The sequence below is a fragment of the Vulpes vulpes genome, chromosome 4, assembly GCF_048418805.1.
Source record: "Vulpes vulpes isolate BD-2025 chromosome 4, VulVul3, whole genome shotgun sequence".
Taxonomy (NCBI): Eukaryota; Metazoa; Chordata; class Mammalia; order Carnivora; family Canidae; genus Vulpes; species Vulpes vulpes.
The window spans coordinates 32,936,840-32,951,221 of record NC_132783.1 but is presented as its reverse complement, the minus strand read 5'-3'; the positions used below and the strand labels follow the sequence as shown (position 1 = coordinate 32,951,221).

The window sequence follows — 14,382 nt, the reverse complement described above, 5'->3', positions numbered from 1 at the left end:
AAAAAAAAAAAAAAAAAAAAGATTACATACCACCAAGCCATTTAATGCCACCAATATGACACTTAGTTTACATTGCCTTGGTTTATAAAACCACTAGTGGCTAAGACCTAGGTTTTATAAATCAGGAAGCCCTGGATTTGACTCAGTCCAGCCACTTATTAGCAATATGGTCTTGGGCAAGTCCCTTTACTTCATAGAGTTTCACTTTCCTTGTCTATGGAATGTAAATATAGGATGATTTTCATGGGGTTATTTAAAATAATAATTGAGATTATGTAAATTAGTCAATCCAATTTTTGATACTTTGGAAATACTAGAAGTGATAGGTTATTATTAATTATATTTAATTAATTATATAATAATTAATTTAATTATATTTTTGTCTAGTTATGTCATCTCCAACTAGATGAGAAGGCATTTAAGTAATGCCTTGTGGGGATCCCAGGCTTAGCAGTTTAGTGCCTGCCTTCCGCCCAGGGCGTGATCCTGGAGTCCCAGGATCGAGTCCCACATCGGGCTCCCTGCATGGAGCCTGCTTCTCCCTTTGCCTATGTCTCTGCCTCTCTCTCTCTCTCCCTGTGTCTCTCATGAATAAATAAATAAAATCTTTAAAATAAATAGAGCCTTGTACACTGTTGATACTATATGTTGTTTTGTGAGGTGTTGTTTTTCAGATTTCAGACCTACCACTTTTAGCTCCTGGGGTTCCTGCACAGTCACCTAAATATTCATCCAGTTGTTCAGCTATGGTTTTTAGTAGTCATTTGAGACTGGACAACTATAAGGTAGGAATGGAAACATACATTCCAGAAGATGCCTAGATCATGTGGGAAAGCAACTGTACTTACTATTCTATTTAAGTAGTTGTTAAAATTAGTGGAAAATGTGATTGAAATTAGTGGGTATTTTCATATGGGTGTTTTATTAAGTTTAGGGAAAAAAAAGAGATGTTTGTGAATCTGATGCTAAGAGTATCTGTCTAGTTAATATTTTATTTGTTCCAAATGGTTTTCAGTGTTTTTTCCTTGCCAACCTCAAAGCAAAATCCTTTGCCTTGAAAGAAGACAATTAAGAGGCATGATATATTTCACTAAGGAAAGCTATTCATAGTCGGAGCCAGGAGAATCCAATTGAATTGTGGATCCGAGGGGGGCCAAGAAAGAGCATTTTAAACCTAGCTAAACACAAGACATTGCATCATTAAAGGGGGAGGGTTACAGGCTCACAGTGAAGAAGAGAGGACTTAAATTGCTCTCAATTCTCTTGGAGAAGAATTAAACCTGTATGCAAAGGCTTAAGAACTCGATCTCAGTTTCAAAAGGAAATAATGTGTGTCCTGTCAGTGGAGCTCAAACTATTCAAAGGCTCAACCGGACAGCCCAACAGGAGCTGGAAGCAAGGACCTCATGCGGTAGCTCAGTGTCTTTGGCAGTCTCTTGAAATTGGGACTAAAATTAAAAGTAGTTGAGTGCAACCAGTTCTAAATGTCAGATGGAACACTTTGCTCAGCAGGCAGTGCGCAATACTGATTTTCCTGTTATGTTCTGCATTGTTGTGTGAGATGTTGAATCAGGTCCTTGTTAGTGAATTTGCTAATATAAGAGCTGAAAAGCAATTTGGTCCACAATTAATATTCTGTGATGTTATTGCCTATTTGCCTTGGACTTTAATTGGGCAAGGTTTTTGTGAACTTTGTTTTTTCTTTTGACACCTGGAGGCAATGTTCTTCTTTCAATCTGATTGGTCTTTTCTATGGATGTCTCTTATGAATTCTTAAAAGTTGTACTTTCTAAATTGGTACTAAGACACAGAAAGGGTGATTCACACATACAAAGTGAAATATGGGAAGACTTTTTCAAAAGAGTATTATGCTAAATATTTGATCTCTCTGGTTACATATACAATTTTAAGGGAATTTTAAATTATTCTGATTTAAATTTCTGAATACTTGTTTACAATTTTGGTAGCTCCTAGTAAGGTTGTGTGAATGTGAGCAGTGCATCTCTTGAAACTCTAACCTTTCTTTTCTTTTTTTTTTTTTTTTAAGATTTTATCTATTTATTTGAGAGAGAGAGAGAGAGAGAGAGAGAGCACCACATGTGCTAGCAAACAAGGGGGAGGGTCAGAGGGAGAAGGAGAGAATCTCAACAGACTCCATGCTGAGTCTGGAGCCTGAAGGGGGCCTGGATCTCGACCCTGAGATCATGACCTGAGCTGAAATCAAGAGTCAGATGCTTAACCCACTTGAGCCACTCAGGTGCTCCCTAACTCTAACTTTTTAATCTAGACATAGGGTATATCAAATAAGATAGGCCAGGGAAGGAGAAAGGGTGGACTTTGAACACTGTATGTGCCAGGGTCCTGTTATTAAGTATTCAAGGAGCCTCCTGGGAAGATGAAGAGCAACATGCCTGGCTCTGTAATGGCTCTAGAATAGGCCGTAAGTGAGAGAATGCAAATAGTACAAAGGATCCGGGAAATTGCTTCACATAGGGCAATTCTCCTCAAACTTTTCACTTACATCAGAATCACCTGGAAGGCTTGCTAAAACACAAATTATTTCCCCATTCTCAGAATTTCTAAATCAGAAGGTCTGAGGTGGGGTTTAAACATTCACATCTCTAACAAGTTCTTAAGTGATGCTGATATCTGCTGGTCTGAGGCCCACTGAAATAAGGCAGTGGTTCTTGTCATATTTCTTAAACTTTAATATACAGAAGGATCACCTTTGAGAATTTGAGAAATCTGTAAAGTCTTTAAAAATTATACTGGTGAGGGGCACCTGGGTGACTTAGTTGGTAGAGCATGAGGCTCTTGATCCTGGGTTATAAGTTGGGTGTAGAGATTACTTAAAATCTTTTTTTTTTTTTTTAAGATTGTATTTATTTGACAGAGAGAGAGCACGTGAGCGAGCGAGAGCGAGTGTACAAGCAGAGGGAGGGGCAGAGGAAGAGAAAGAAGCAGGTTCCCCACTGAGCAGGGAGCCCAATGCAGGACTCAATCCCTGAATCCTGGGGTCACGACCTGAACCAAAGGCAGACGCTCAACCACTGAGACACCCAGGCACCTCCATTACAGTATTTTAATGGCTTACTGATGTCATAGGCTAAATCACATCTCATGAAAATATGATATTGTGATAAAATATGATAAGCATTTAACAGAACTTAATATAACATGATTTTGGTATGAAAAAGCTGTCAAATCTCCTGATATATAGGTAAAAAGTAAGTAAACAAGTCTCTTAAAGGAGGCCAAAGGATATAGTGAAAAGAAGATTTGGAGATGGATAGATACTGGCTGTAACATGAAGCCTGGGCAAGTTACTTAATGTTTATGATTAGTTTTCTCATCTGGGGACTTAGTAATTTCTGTCTTACATGTCGTAAAGAATAAGTAGGTAATATATATAGAGAGAGGGCTAATGCAGCTTCTGACATATTGCAGATTTTAGTAAATGGTAGTTAAAGAAGAAATGATGGGACACAGGCATCTCTCATCTCATAGTTTTTTTTGTTTTTGTTTTTGTTTTTTTCATGCAGTTTAACTGTAATATGGGAGATGCTTATCCATCTTAACATAACTTGGTCTGCAGTTTCAGCAAATGCTTTTGTATGGATTTTAGACTGACTATGAAAATAAATATCATCCCTTAAATTTCTTTCATATAATTACTATTATATGAAATTATGAATGCGACCTTTGGAAATACAAATTAAAACTAAGAAATTTTAAAACTAATTTTGGAAATTACATAATGAAAAGAAGGCCCTTTCTTTGATTGAATATATGGTGCATGCATATTTGCTGTAAGGCTAAGAAAATATTTTTAATATTCTTTTCTTTTTTTTTTTTTTTAAGATTTTATTCATTTATTCATGATAGTCACACAGAGAGGGATTTGATCCCAGGTCTCCAGGATCGCGCCCTGGGCCAAAGGCAGGCGCTAAACTGCTGTGCCACCCAGGGATCCCAGGAAATATTTTTAAAAAGATGAAGTGAGGGGCAGCCCGGGTGGCTCAGCGGTTTAGCGCCACCTTCAGCCCAGGGTGTGACCTTGGAGACCCTGGATGGAGTCCCATGTCAGGCTCCCTGTTTGTAGCCTGCTTCTCCCTCTGCCTGTGTCTCTGTCTCTGTCTCTGTCTCTCTCTCAGTGTGTCTCTCATGAATAAATAAATAAAATCTTAAAAAAATAAAAAGATGAGGTGAGATTGTATATAGTAGCATGACCAAGGTCCATAAAGACAAAAAAAAAAAAAAAAAGGAAATTCCAAAACAGTATTATATAATTTTTCAGGTAGTAACAACATGTATGTACGTAAAGCAATTTTGGAAGTAATGTGATTCTTCTTAAGCTTGATTATTTTAAGAGTATCTTTCTCTTTACATGCCTATATGTAAATAAATAAAATCTTAAATAAAAGAACTAAACCTTTACAAAAAATAGTAAAGAGAAGTGAGATAGTTTAGGGAACAAAAAGGGGTGGTAAGAGGCCACAGGACAGCCATCATCACTGTTAGGCTAAACCTGAAGGACTGAAGTTGAGGAAACTGTGTTACTAGTGTGCAGAAAAGGGGCCATCTGATGGAAGCCATAGTGCTAGAAGGATACAGCCGTTGCCAGAATGTGAAAGCAAGGAGAGAATAAGAAGGAAATGTATATCGGTGTCTCTCCTGTCCCACTTTGAGATCTCTTGCTGGTGCATCCCAGTGGCCAAACCAAAATAGGAGCCAGTGGTTAATAAAGCTTGAATAACACAGTCTGTAGAGGTCAACTTCACAGGACAAGAGCAAGCAAGGCAGAGAGAAAAGACATAAACAGATTGAAGTTCAATGGTGCCTAGAAAATAACCAGCACAAGCAGTTGTTATTTTATTTTTTTGTAATAAAAGTCTTAAACGAATTATGTTGAAATAAAGCATAGAGACAGGGGAAATGAGATCAAATTTTGCATGTATGTAGAGAGGAATATCAAGAAATTTGGTATGGTTGTAGGATGAGTGAAAGGAAGTAGTGATGATGATGGAAGAGATATTTTGAATCATATGGATTAGATGATTTTTAATGACAGTTTCAAGATTACGACATTATTCACTGGATTTTAAAGTAAATTTGTAAAGACTCTTTTCCAATTATTACAAATTAAAAGGAGATCTTTAGAATATTATGAAAAGCTGGATCTTAGTGGGGAAAAAGAATGAAAACAGAAGACAGGATGTTACAAATGGAGAGAACACTGACTTAGCATTAGGGAGACAATGGCTAGAATCCAGATCAGCATTGATCATTTGTAAACTTGTTCAGTATAGACTCTGAACCCATTCCTCATAGACTCAGTGTGCATAATATTTCATATGGCTATTGTGAGACTAAATGAATACATGTATGTAAAATGCTTAGAATGAAGTCAAGACATAGCCTTTTCTCAAATACCACCTTTGGAGTGCCAAATTTATGCCAGGAGCATCTCTAATCCTCCAAGTAACCTCATTTCATTACACGAGTGGAGGCTCAGAGTTTATGCAGTTTTCACAGGACCGTAGTTAGCAAGTGGTAGAGTTAGGCCTTGAAGCCAGGCCAATAAGATTCCAAAGCCAGGCTCTTACTGTTAAACTGCAGTTCACATCCTTTGACCTTTTCTCCCATAAAGCACAAACACACTTAAAATAACTTTCTGAGAAAAGCCAAAGAATAAAATTGTGTAGTAAATTCTCTCTGAAAATCTGTTCAAGGAAGCTGTTTAGGTTGATTTTATACAAGCTAAGGTATAAAATACTTAAAATACTTGAATATTATGTGTGACCAAAGCCTCCTTTTGAAACGTGGCTCAGGAAGTCATCTTAATCATCCTCACTGCCATGGACTCCAGATTGTTCTGCATATCATAGTTTATCTGCCTCATTATATTAACTTGTATCATAGGGATACTTGGGAAAAATTGGTGCATTTTCCAATAGCTTTTAAAAATTGTTATGTAATCAGAGAAATGTCAAAAACTTTAAAGAGTTTATAAACTCTAAAGAGAATAAATACAAAATAAGAGTAAGGATTAATAAGATTTGTGTGTATCAGAGAGAAAATGCAACAAGAAAGAAGATCCTGTTGACAATGGTAAGAAAAAGAATTAAATACTTCATAATGAGCTTAGAAAAGGGTGTGAATCGACTATACAAAGAAAACTGGAATGCTTTTTTGGGAGATGAAAAGAAAGATGTGAATAAGAGTTGGATGAGATGATAAACAATTGTTGGAGCTGTCAATTCATGTCATCTATTTATAGACCAAATGCACTTCTATTAAGTCTGGTGGACTTTAAGGAATTAAACTCAACAAATTGATACCAAGCTTTAATTGGAAAACACATAGGCATGAATCTACAAGTTTGTTCTCGGGACACCTAGGTGGCTCAATGGTTGAGCTCCTCCCTTCCGCCCAGGGCATGACCCTGGAGACCCAGGATTGAGTCCCACGTTGGGCTCCCTACATGGAACCTGCTTCTCTCACTGCCTGTGTTTCTGCCTCTCTCTCTCTCTCTCTCTCTGTGTGTGTCTTTCATAAACAAACAAACAAACAAACAAATAAATAAATCTTAAAAATAAAGTTTGTTCTGGAGAAAAAAGAAAAAAGAGCAACAAAGAAGAATATATCCTACCAGATATAGGAACACACATAAATCAGTAAAAATTAGGAGTAAAGATGAATGGAGCTGAAAAGAGATGAAAGAGGGATACACGCACACATACCCACGAACACACACAATACACACTCATAGTTAAATTATATTTTATAGAAATTTGGCAATTGGGATGCCTGGGTGGCTCAGTGGTTTGAGCGTCTGCCTTTGGCTCAGGGCGTGATCCCGGTCCTGACCCTGACTCTGACCCTGATGAGTCCCACATGGGGCTCCCTGCGGAGAGCCTTCTCACTCTGTCTGTCCTCTGCCTCTCTCTCCCTCTCTCTCTCTGTCTTTCATGAATAAATATATAAAATCTTAAAAAAATTATTTTGGCAATAATTTGAATGTCATTAAAAAGGTAATGGGTGGGTAAATTTGCAGACATTAAAATGACATGCATGGGAGCAGGGCACCTGGGTGAGTGTCAGCTCAGGGTGTTATCCCAGGATACTGGGATTGAGTCCTGCATCAGGCTTCCCAGAGGGAGACTGCTTCTCCCTCTGCCTATGTCTCTGCCTCTCTCTCTGGGTCTGTCATGAATAAATAAATAAATAAGTAAATAAATAAATAAATAACATCTTAAAAAACATAACATGCATGAACACTAGGCAGTGACATGGAAAAATAATTATAAATAATAATAAGTTAAAAAATTACAAAATTCTGTATTTATAGTGTGTTGGATATGCTAGCTTTGAAGGATACATACTTATATTCATGCTAGGATTATATTCATCTATTTAACTGAGTACATATTCATATTCATAGATGTACAGGAAAAAGAACATGAGTAAATAAGAACAATGCTGAATTTAGAGAGTAGAATTAGAATGATTTTTGTTGTTCCTAAAGTTCTTTTACTGTTTTTGTAATATGCTCACAATAAAAGTTTTAGTATAGGTTATGTAAACTTTATATAGAATTTGACCAATGGGGTGCCTGGGTGGCTCAGTTTAAGCAACTGACTTTGGCTCAGGTCATCATCTCAGGATCCTCAGATCCCCACCCCACTTATAGTCCCCCACTCAGCGAAGAGTCTGCTTGTCCCTTTCTCTCTGCCCCTCCTTCCACTCATGCTCTCTCTGTCTCTCTCTCCAATAAATAAATAAAATAAAATAGAATATGACCAAAGTGTTGTTTGGCATACTAAATTTGAGCCAATAGAGACAGGTTTCAATTATGAATGCAAGAGTTTTTTTTTGTTCACAATTATCTTGACCATGTCAAATCTACTAATGTTGCTTAAAGTTCCTTATGGTTAGATGTACATTTTCATAATTTCTCAAATCTGTTCCTCTTATATATGCTATTTTCTATCTTTTCATCTATTTTGTTTTGTCTACTTTTCTGAGCTCTTGAAATAGTTACATATTTTTGTTTTGCTCTTTTGCATTTATAATAAAGTGAGTTTTCTTATAAAGTAATTAATTAATGTCTACTACAAACCTAATTAATTAGAAATGGAAAAATTTTTCTTAATGACAAATTAAAATGATTTCAAACTTATGTTTCTTTTCTTTGTTCTTTTAGGTAAGTAACTCAACAGGGACATGAAGAACTGATATTTCAAATGACAGCCATGTTGCAAAAGGTACTTTTGGTATTTTAATATTACTGTAAAAGGAATCCTATAAAAGACACAAAGCTTGTAACTGAATACAATTTTGGCAAAAATATTTTTTAATGTAAACAGATTTAAAGATGTTATGGCTTTAACAATATTTTAATTATGAGAAATGTAATATATGACTTTTTTCTGTAGTCTAGGAGATTATTGTCAGTATTATTTGAGAGTGGAAAGATAAATAAATTGATCATTATGTCCACATATTCACTGGTAGAAAGAGGGAGGTGGGGGCAAAGTTTGATGCCATAGAAACAATGAACATATTGGGATGTCTGCATCATAGTCATCTATTATCTCTAAGGGCTTATTGTTTCTTCTCTGTGATCAAAACATTATCTCCAGAATTGCTCATAAAATTGATTGCTTTAAGCTCATCAGTAAAGCAATTTGATTCTGGATAATTTAAATAGATTAGATCATAGTGGAGAATTCTCCAGATCTATTTCTGCAAATAAATAAATAAATAAATAAATAAATAAATAAATAAATAAAATGGAAAGAGGGAAGAAGGAAATACTATACTTAGGGAAATAATAGAATATAAAAATTCTTAGTCTTGGTTATCTATCACATGCATAATTTGTGGAAATCTGATTTTTTAAGTCATAAATCTGGTATAGAAGAATCTCTTTTCTAGACAAAAACATTTAAAATGCTGTAGAAATCATCATGTCTTGTTACAGGGGAAACAATTGCATTATGAACTGTTAGATGAGCTGTGTGATGTCTTTAACATTGGCAGTCATGCAAAAGATCTGTGATATTTAGATGCAATGAAGCGTGTATTGTCCCTTCATACTAAATTAACAATTCATTTCAATGAACAGAAGATATATGAGAATATCAAGAGAGGAGAAATCAACTTAACTTATTTTAAGATCAGAATTTTAAAAAGATTTCTTATTTTGCTTAGAAATGTTCTGAAGGGTCTTACAGATCTCAGACAGGTGCCACTGAAGAGGTTTAATTTGAAGAGAAGTTTGAAAAAAAGTTGGGGAAATAATTTTATACCAAAAAGTTTATACTCTTTTAATGGTGATCATTTAATTGGCCTAAATTTTCTCTACTTTGTGGCTGTTTTTTTGAGTGTCAAATGAGAATCAGGGAATTTTATTAATACTGATAAGAGGAGAGCACTGATCAGTTTGGGCTATTTTTAGGATGGGCAGATATTACCTTGTTTTATGATATTAATATGTTATGATTAATTTAATATATTATATAATTTAATTTGCTTCACTTGAATTATCAGTGAGACCTCCATGTATAAATGCTAAGTCAGCAGTTGGATAGATGAGTCTCAGAAACTCGGAAGAGAGATCTGTGATAGATTTTGAGAGTCATTTTCTCATGGTTGGTAACTAAGACTCGGAACCAATGAGGCCACTTTTGTAGAGATTATAGTTTGATAAAGACTGAGGACTAATTCCAATACTTGAAAGAAAGGTGAGACTAATCTGTTCACAGGAGAGTCAAATGTTGCTGACAGATCAAGAAAGATGAAGACTTCAATAAACCCATTAGATTTTTCCACGTAAATGCTCTTAGTGACTTGGCAAGGGAAGTTGTGGTAGATTGGTAGGGGCAGAGACCAGATTGGAGGTGGGTTGAGGAATAAATAGGAGTCAAGGAGATGGAGTTAGCAAAAATAATAGTTCTTTAAAAATTTTGTCTGTGAATAAAAGTGGAGAGAATCCAGTAGCTGGAGAGGGATGTTGGGACGAGAGAGTCTTGACATGTTTAAATGTTAATGGGGACAATGTAGAAGAAGGGGAGGGACTTAAATATGGGTTTCTTGAGAATGAAGGAAGGGATGATGTAGGCAGGGCAGGAAAAAGGATTAGACATAACTGATGGAAAAAAAAAAGACATAACTGATGGGAAGATACCTGCCTCAACATAACTAAGGCAATGACAGTAGTGTGTGTATAGATACAGACGGGCTCACCAACTCATTAAAGGAAGGTTAGGGGGTATCAACAATGATCTCTATTTTCTCCATGAAGAAGGTATGGCTAGAGTAGTTAGTAAGGATTTGGGGAAAGGAGAAAAATTTGAAATAGTGTTTATAAAGAATAGAAAGGGAGAGGGAAAGTTGCATTAGGGTCTGTGTTATTAGAGTAGGCTGGTATCAATGACTTGGAATTGTAGTGTCATCAGATTCTCTGAATTTTGCCAGTGGTCTTAAGCTTCCAGTTTGTAAGCTTTTCAACTTTCAGTCAACCATTGTAGATTATGACAAGTGTTAGGTAGTAGGACTTATTTCAACCTAGTAAATAATGACTTTCTTCTGTTGAATTAAGATGGAACAATATTTAAGGACATTCATTTAAGTGTGGTCTTTTTCCTTAATTTTCATGAATATATATTATACATATTTATAAATGTACTAACTGTATGAATATTACTTTCAGTGATATTATGAATTACTGTATGAAAGTATGAATTACTGTATTACTGTATGAAAGTATGAATATTACTTTTAAAAAATCAGAGGTATTCTGCTTCAGGGAAAGGAATAAGAAAGACAGTGACTATTCTTTTTTCAGGTCCTCATTTTTAGTGTGTGTCTCCTAATGATAGTATTTGCATGGCAAAATTTCAGAACAGTATTTGACTTTGATGAAAAGATTACTTTTTTTTTTTTTTAATTCCAAAGCTTGTGTCCTGTTTGCCATGACAGAAGAGAGCCTACTGTCCCTACTCAGGCTCATTAGCTTGGCATATCCTTCCTGTTTTGGTGAATATCCTATGGACAATTCAGTTAGGCTGTGGAAGTGTTAAACAGGCCCAGAAGATGAAGAACTTCAGTTTGTTGACTTTGAATTATAAGAATGTTAATTTTAACATTTCACTAGAAACTCTAAATTCCGTTTTCCATTTTGATTTTTAAGAGTGTTTACTTGAGGGCACAGCTCTTTATTAGACTGAAGACATCTTCTAGTTAAGGAACTTTCAAATTTTTTTTAGCTGCAAAACCACTTTGAAAATTAAAATTTGGTGTGAACAAAGATTAAAAGAGAACTGCTCTGGTTCCAGTAGGCATGGAAGACCTGGGACCCACCTACTCTCGCCACCTCCTTTCCCCTCTCCTCATCTCACTTTCAGATAGGTCTTCTGAGACATCACCAGTGAACCTCCATGGAACATTGAAAATTAAAATTCTAGATGATCACAGCTATAGTGAGTTACATCAAAATATAAGATTTTAATATAAGTTTGAAGATAACTTTTTGTCTCTTTAATAAAATAAGCAGGTTACTGTCTACTTTGACCCAAATTGTATAATTATCTTATTTTGGTAATTTTAGTGATAATAGATACTGATTTTGGCTAAAAATCTCCATAAAAACCATTGCTAAATCTGTTACAAATCTGGGGTTGAAAAAAATCAGGCACTGCATTTAATTAAATCTACTGGTTGGGGTGATCAAAGTTTGTAAATGGGAAGCCCTTGACTAAGCTCATGAATAGAACTGTTCTTTATTGTCCTAAAATGGTAAACATGTGATTATGGTAGAGAGGATTTAGCTGCTTTGATCTTGAGCCACCATGAGAGTGTAAGTTACCAAGATGGTACTCTTATAGGGTATGACTTTGCCTAGGGCTGATGGTATTTACAGACATGGAATAGAATGTTTTCCAGAAAATAATAGTATCTTGTCTAGTTGGAAAACTAGAACATGGATAAGATAGATACAGGGAATGGTCAAACAAAGGCTAAATTGGAGTATGTAGAACTTGCTAACAGAGTTATAAAGACAGACTAATAAAACTAACAGGGAACAGTACTAAACATATGATGCATGACACATACAATATTGAATAACTTATTTGTGTTATTTTTAATAGTTGTTATTTTTAATAGTCTTAATAGATGTGTTATTCCAATGCAATGAAATTGGTATTATGACTTGGTTTTCTATTTGATGAAAGGGAGACTCATGGAAGTTAAATAACTTGTCCAATTTGCACAGTAAATTACCAGCAAATGTGATGGAACCAAAATTTAGCTGGATCATTTAATTTTAGGACCGAAGTGGCCTAGTGAAGTCAGACCCAACAGCCAGCTGGGATTTCTGAAGTTTTGAAGGGAAAGTTCAAAACTGTTAGAGATAGCAAGGAGAAGTTTAGTCCTCCATGCCAGAGAGTGCTATCCAAGAAGTTAAATACTTCCAGTGTTTCACTGAGAAAGAAGTGGCTCTGAGAGTACAATGAAGATTTGTATCCTTAAAACCTACTACCTTATTAATTGCCTCCACAAAGCCCTCCCTCTAAATACCTGTGGTGATTAGAGGACCATCTCTGTAGGACTCAGGCTATGTGGGGCCTATGCCAACAAGAGCTTTTAATATAGAGATCAATGGGATGAGCTCTGGCTGGTTGAAAACAACCTGTGGTGTCCCTGACTTTGGAAGTCCCACCTGTTATCCTTTCATTACAAGATTCATTTCTTGGGGAATGAGAAGGAGCTCAGTTCTGGATTATGTCCCTGACATCTTCTATTCAGATGTATATTCTTAAATCATAAATTAGAATCTTTATCTACTGGTACGTGAAATCTTGTTCTAGTTATAGATAAGCAAGTAACAAAAGGAAATGAGAATAATTAAAAGCGTTAAATATGACATCATATGAGCCAAATACAATATTTACAGTCTTGAGTTTTTACATTTTTAAAGACTTGTTTAAATATGTAGCACCTAAAAAATGATAATAATAAAAAACTTTAAAAAAGGATGCCTGGCTGGCTCAGTAAGAAGAGCATGCAACTCAGGATCTCAGGGTCATGAGCTCAAGCCCCAGGTTGGATGTAGGGGTTACTTACATTAAAACAAACAGACAAACAAACAAATAAAAAAAAGTAAAATCAAACTTAAATATGTAGGGCTACTGGGAGAAAATAGCAGAGACTAATCTTTTCAGGTATTAGGGAATAGAATATCCTGCATTGACATGATTATTGATAATATATGATTTTTGTTTGCCTGTGATGTCAACATTTTTATACTTTGAGTGGTGCCAATTTATCTTTTCATGTAAATCGTATGTAATATTTGAAACATTTCCTATGGTGATGGAATATTGGTCCTTTGTTCTGATCAATGATTATAACACAATTTGTTTACATTTAGATAACTCCAAACTCTCAAGCTCTGTATTTTCTGGGGTATTTTTTCATGAAGAACATATATAATTGAGAGAATGATAGAATTACATTTGCTCATCTTAATTCATTTTAGTCTTACCAACCAATCAAATCAAAATGGGAGCTTTCTAGTCTCTCCTTCTCAGCTCAGTTTAATAGATCATTACATTACTGTAATTGTATTTGACTTCCAGTTCTTGTGACCAGAGAAAAGAATCTTTTTTGGTTTCATCCTGTTTCCTCTTTTGTTGTGTTTTGGTTTTGGTTGAAGCTGTTTATAGGTGGCATAAAAATCCCTTTTTCATCCTCATTGTGAAAAAAGGAGAAAATGAAGACTCAGAAAACCAAAGTACTACTAATGTTTCTACATACTACTAAGGTACTAAGAAAATAACTTAATTTGGGGGATAAAGTGTTCACTCTGTGACAAATTTTCTGTACCACAACTGGAACCATTCCTTCTCTCTGTGGTCAGTCTATGTACAACAGAGACCATGCAGAAAAGATTGGTATCTGACAAAGTGAACAAAGCTCTAATAACCTAATTGATTACTTACTTTTTTCAAAGCAGAATTTGCCTGCTGCTCCCATAATTCCTCCATTTAATTTGTATAAATTAATTGTAATTCCAGTAATGCTAGTAACTCCTTATTACAGTTACTATATTGGTCACATAATTAACCAGAGGCACAACAGTAAAATTTATGTTAATTTTTGTTGTCAACCATGTCTTAGTGTTTAAAATTTTTCAACAAATAAGGATAGAGTAAGCATGTTCTTCTTGGTAAAGTCAGAGGGACTTCTTTTTTTCCACAAACTTATATGACTCACATCAATCTCCAGTGTCTGAGGCCACATGCTTACAGGCAGAGCATAAGAGGAAAGCAGGACCTTACCCCGATCAGTGAACTAAAGCTGAGAAAACTGATC

General features: G+C 35.4%; 1 protein-coding gene across 28 annotated transcripts in view; it reads left to right on the top strand.

Annotated features, from left to right (window-relative positions):
• Positions 1-14,382, top strand: part of ANK2 (ankyrin 2) — a 543,251-nt gene that overhangs the window by 67,763 nt on the left and 461,106 nt on the right. For all 28 annotated transcript variants that reach the window (XM_072755468.1, XM_072755436.1, XM_072755431.1 and 25 more), the window contains exon 2: positions 8,207-8,267. In XM_072755468.1, the coding sequence (XP_072611569.1) occupies positions 8,247-8,267 (21 nt within the window). In that variant the 5' untranslated portion in view covers positions 8,207-8,246. The remainder of the gene's footprint in view (positions 1-8,206; positions 8,268-14,382) is intronic.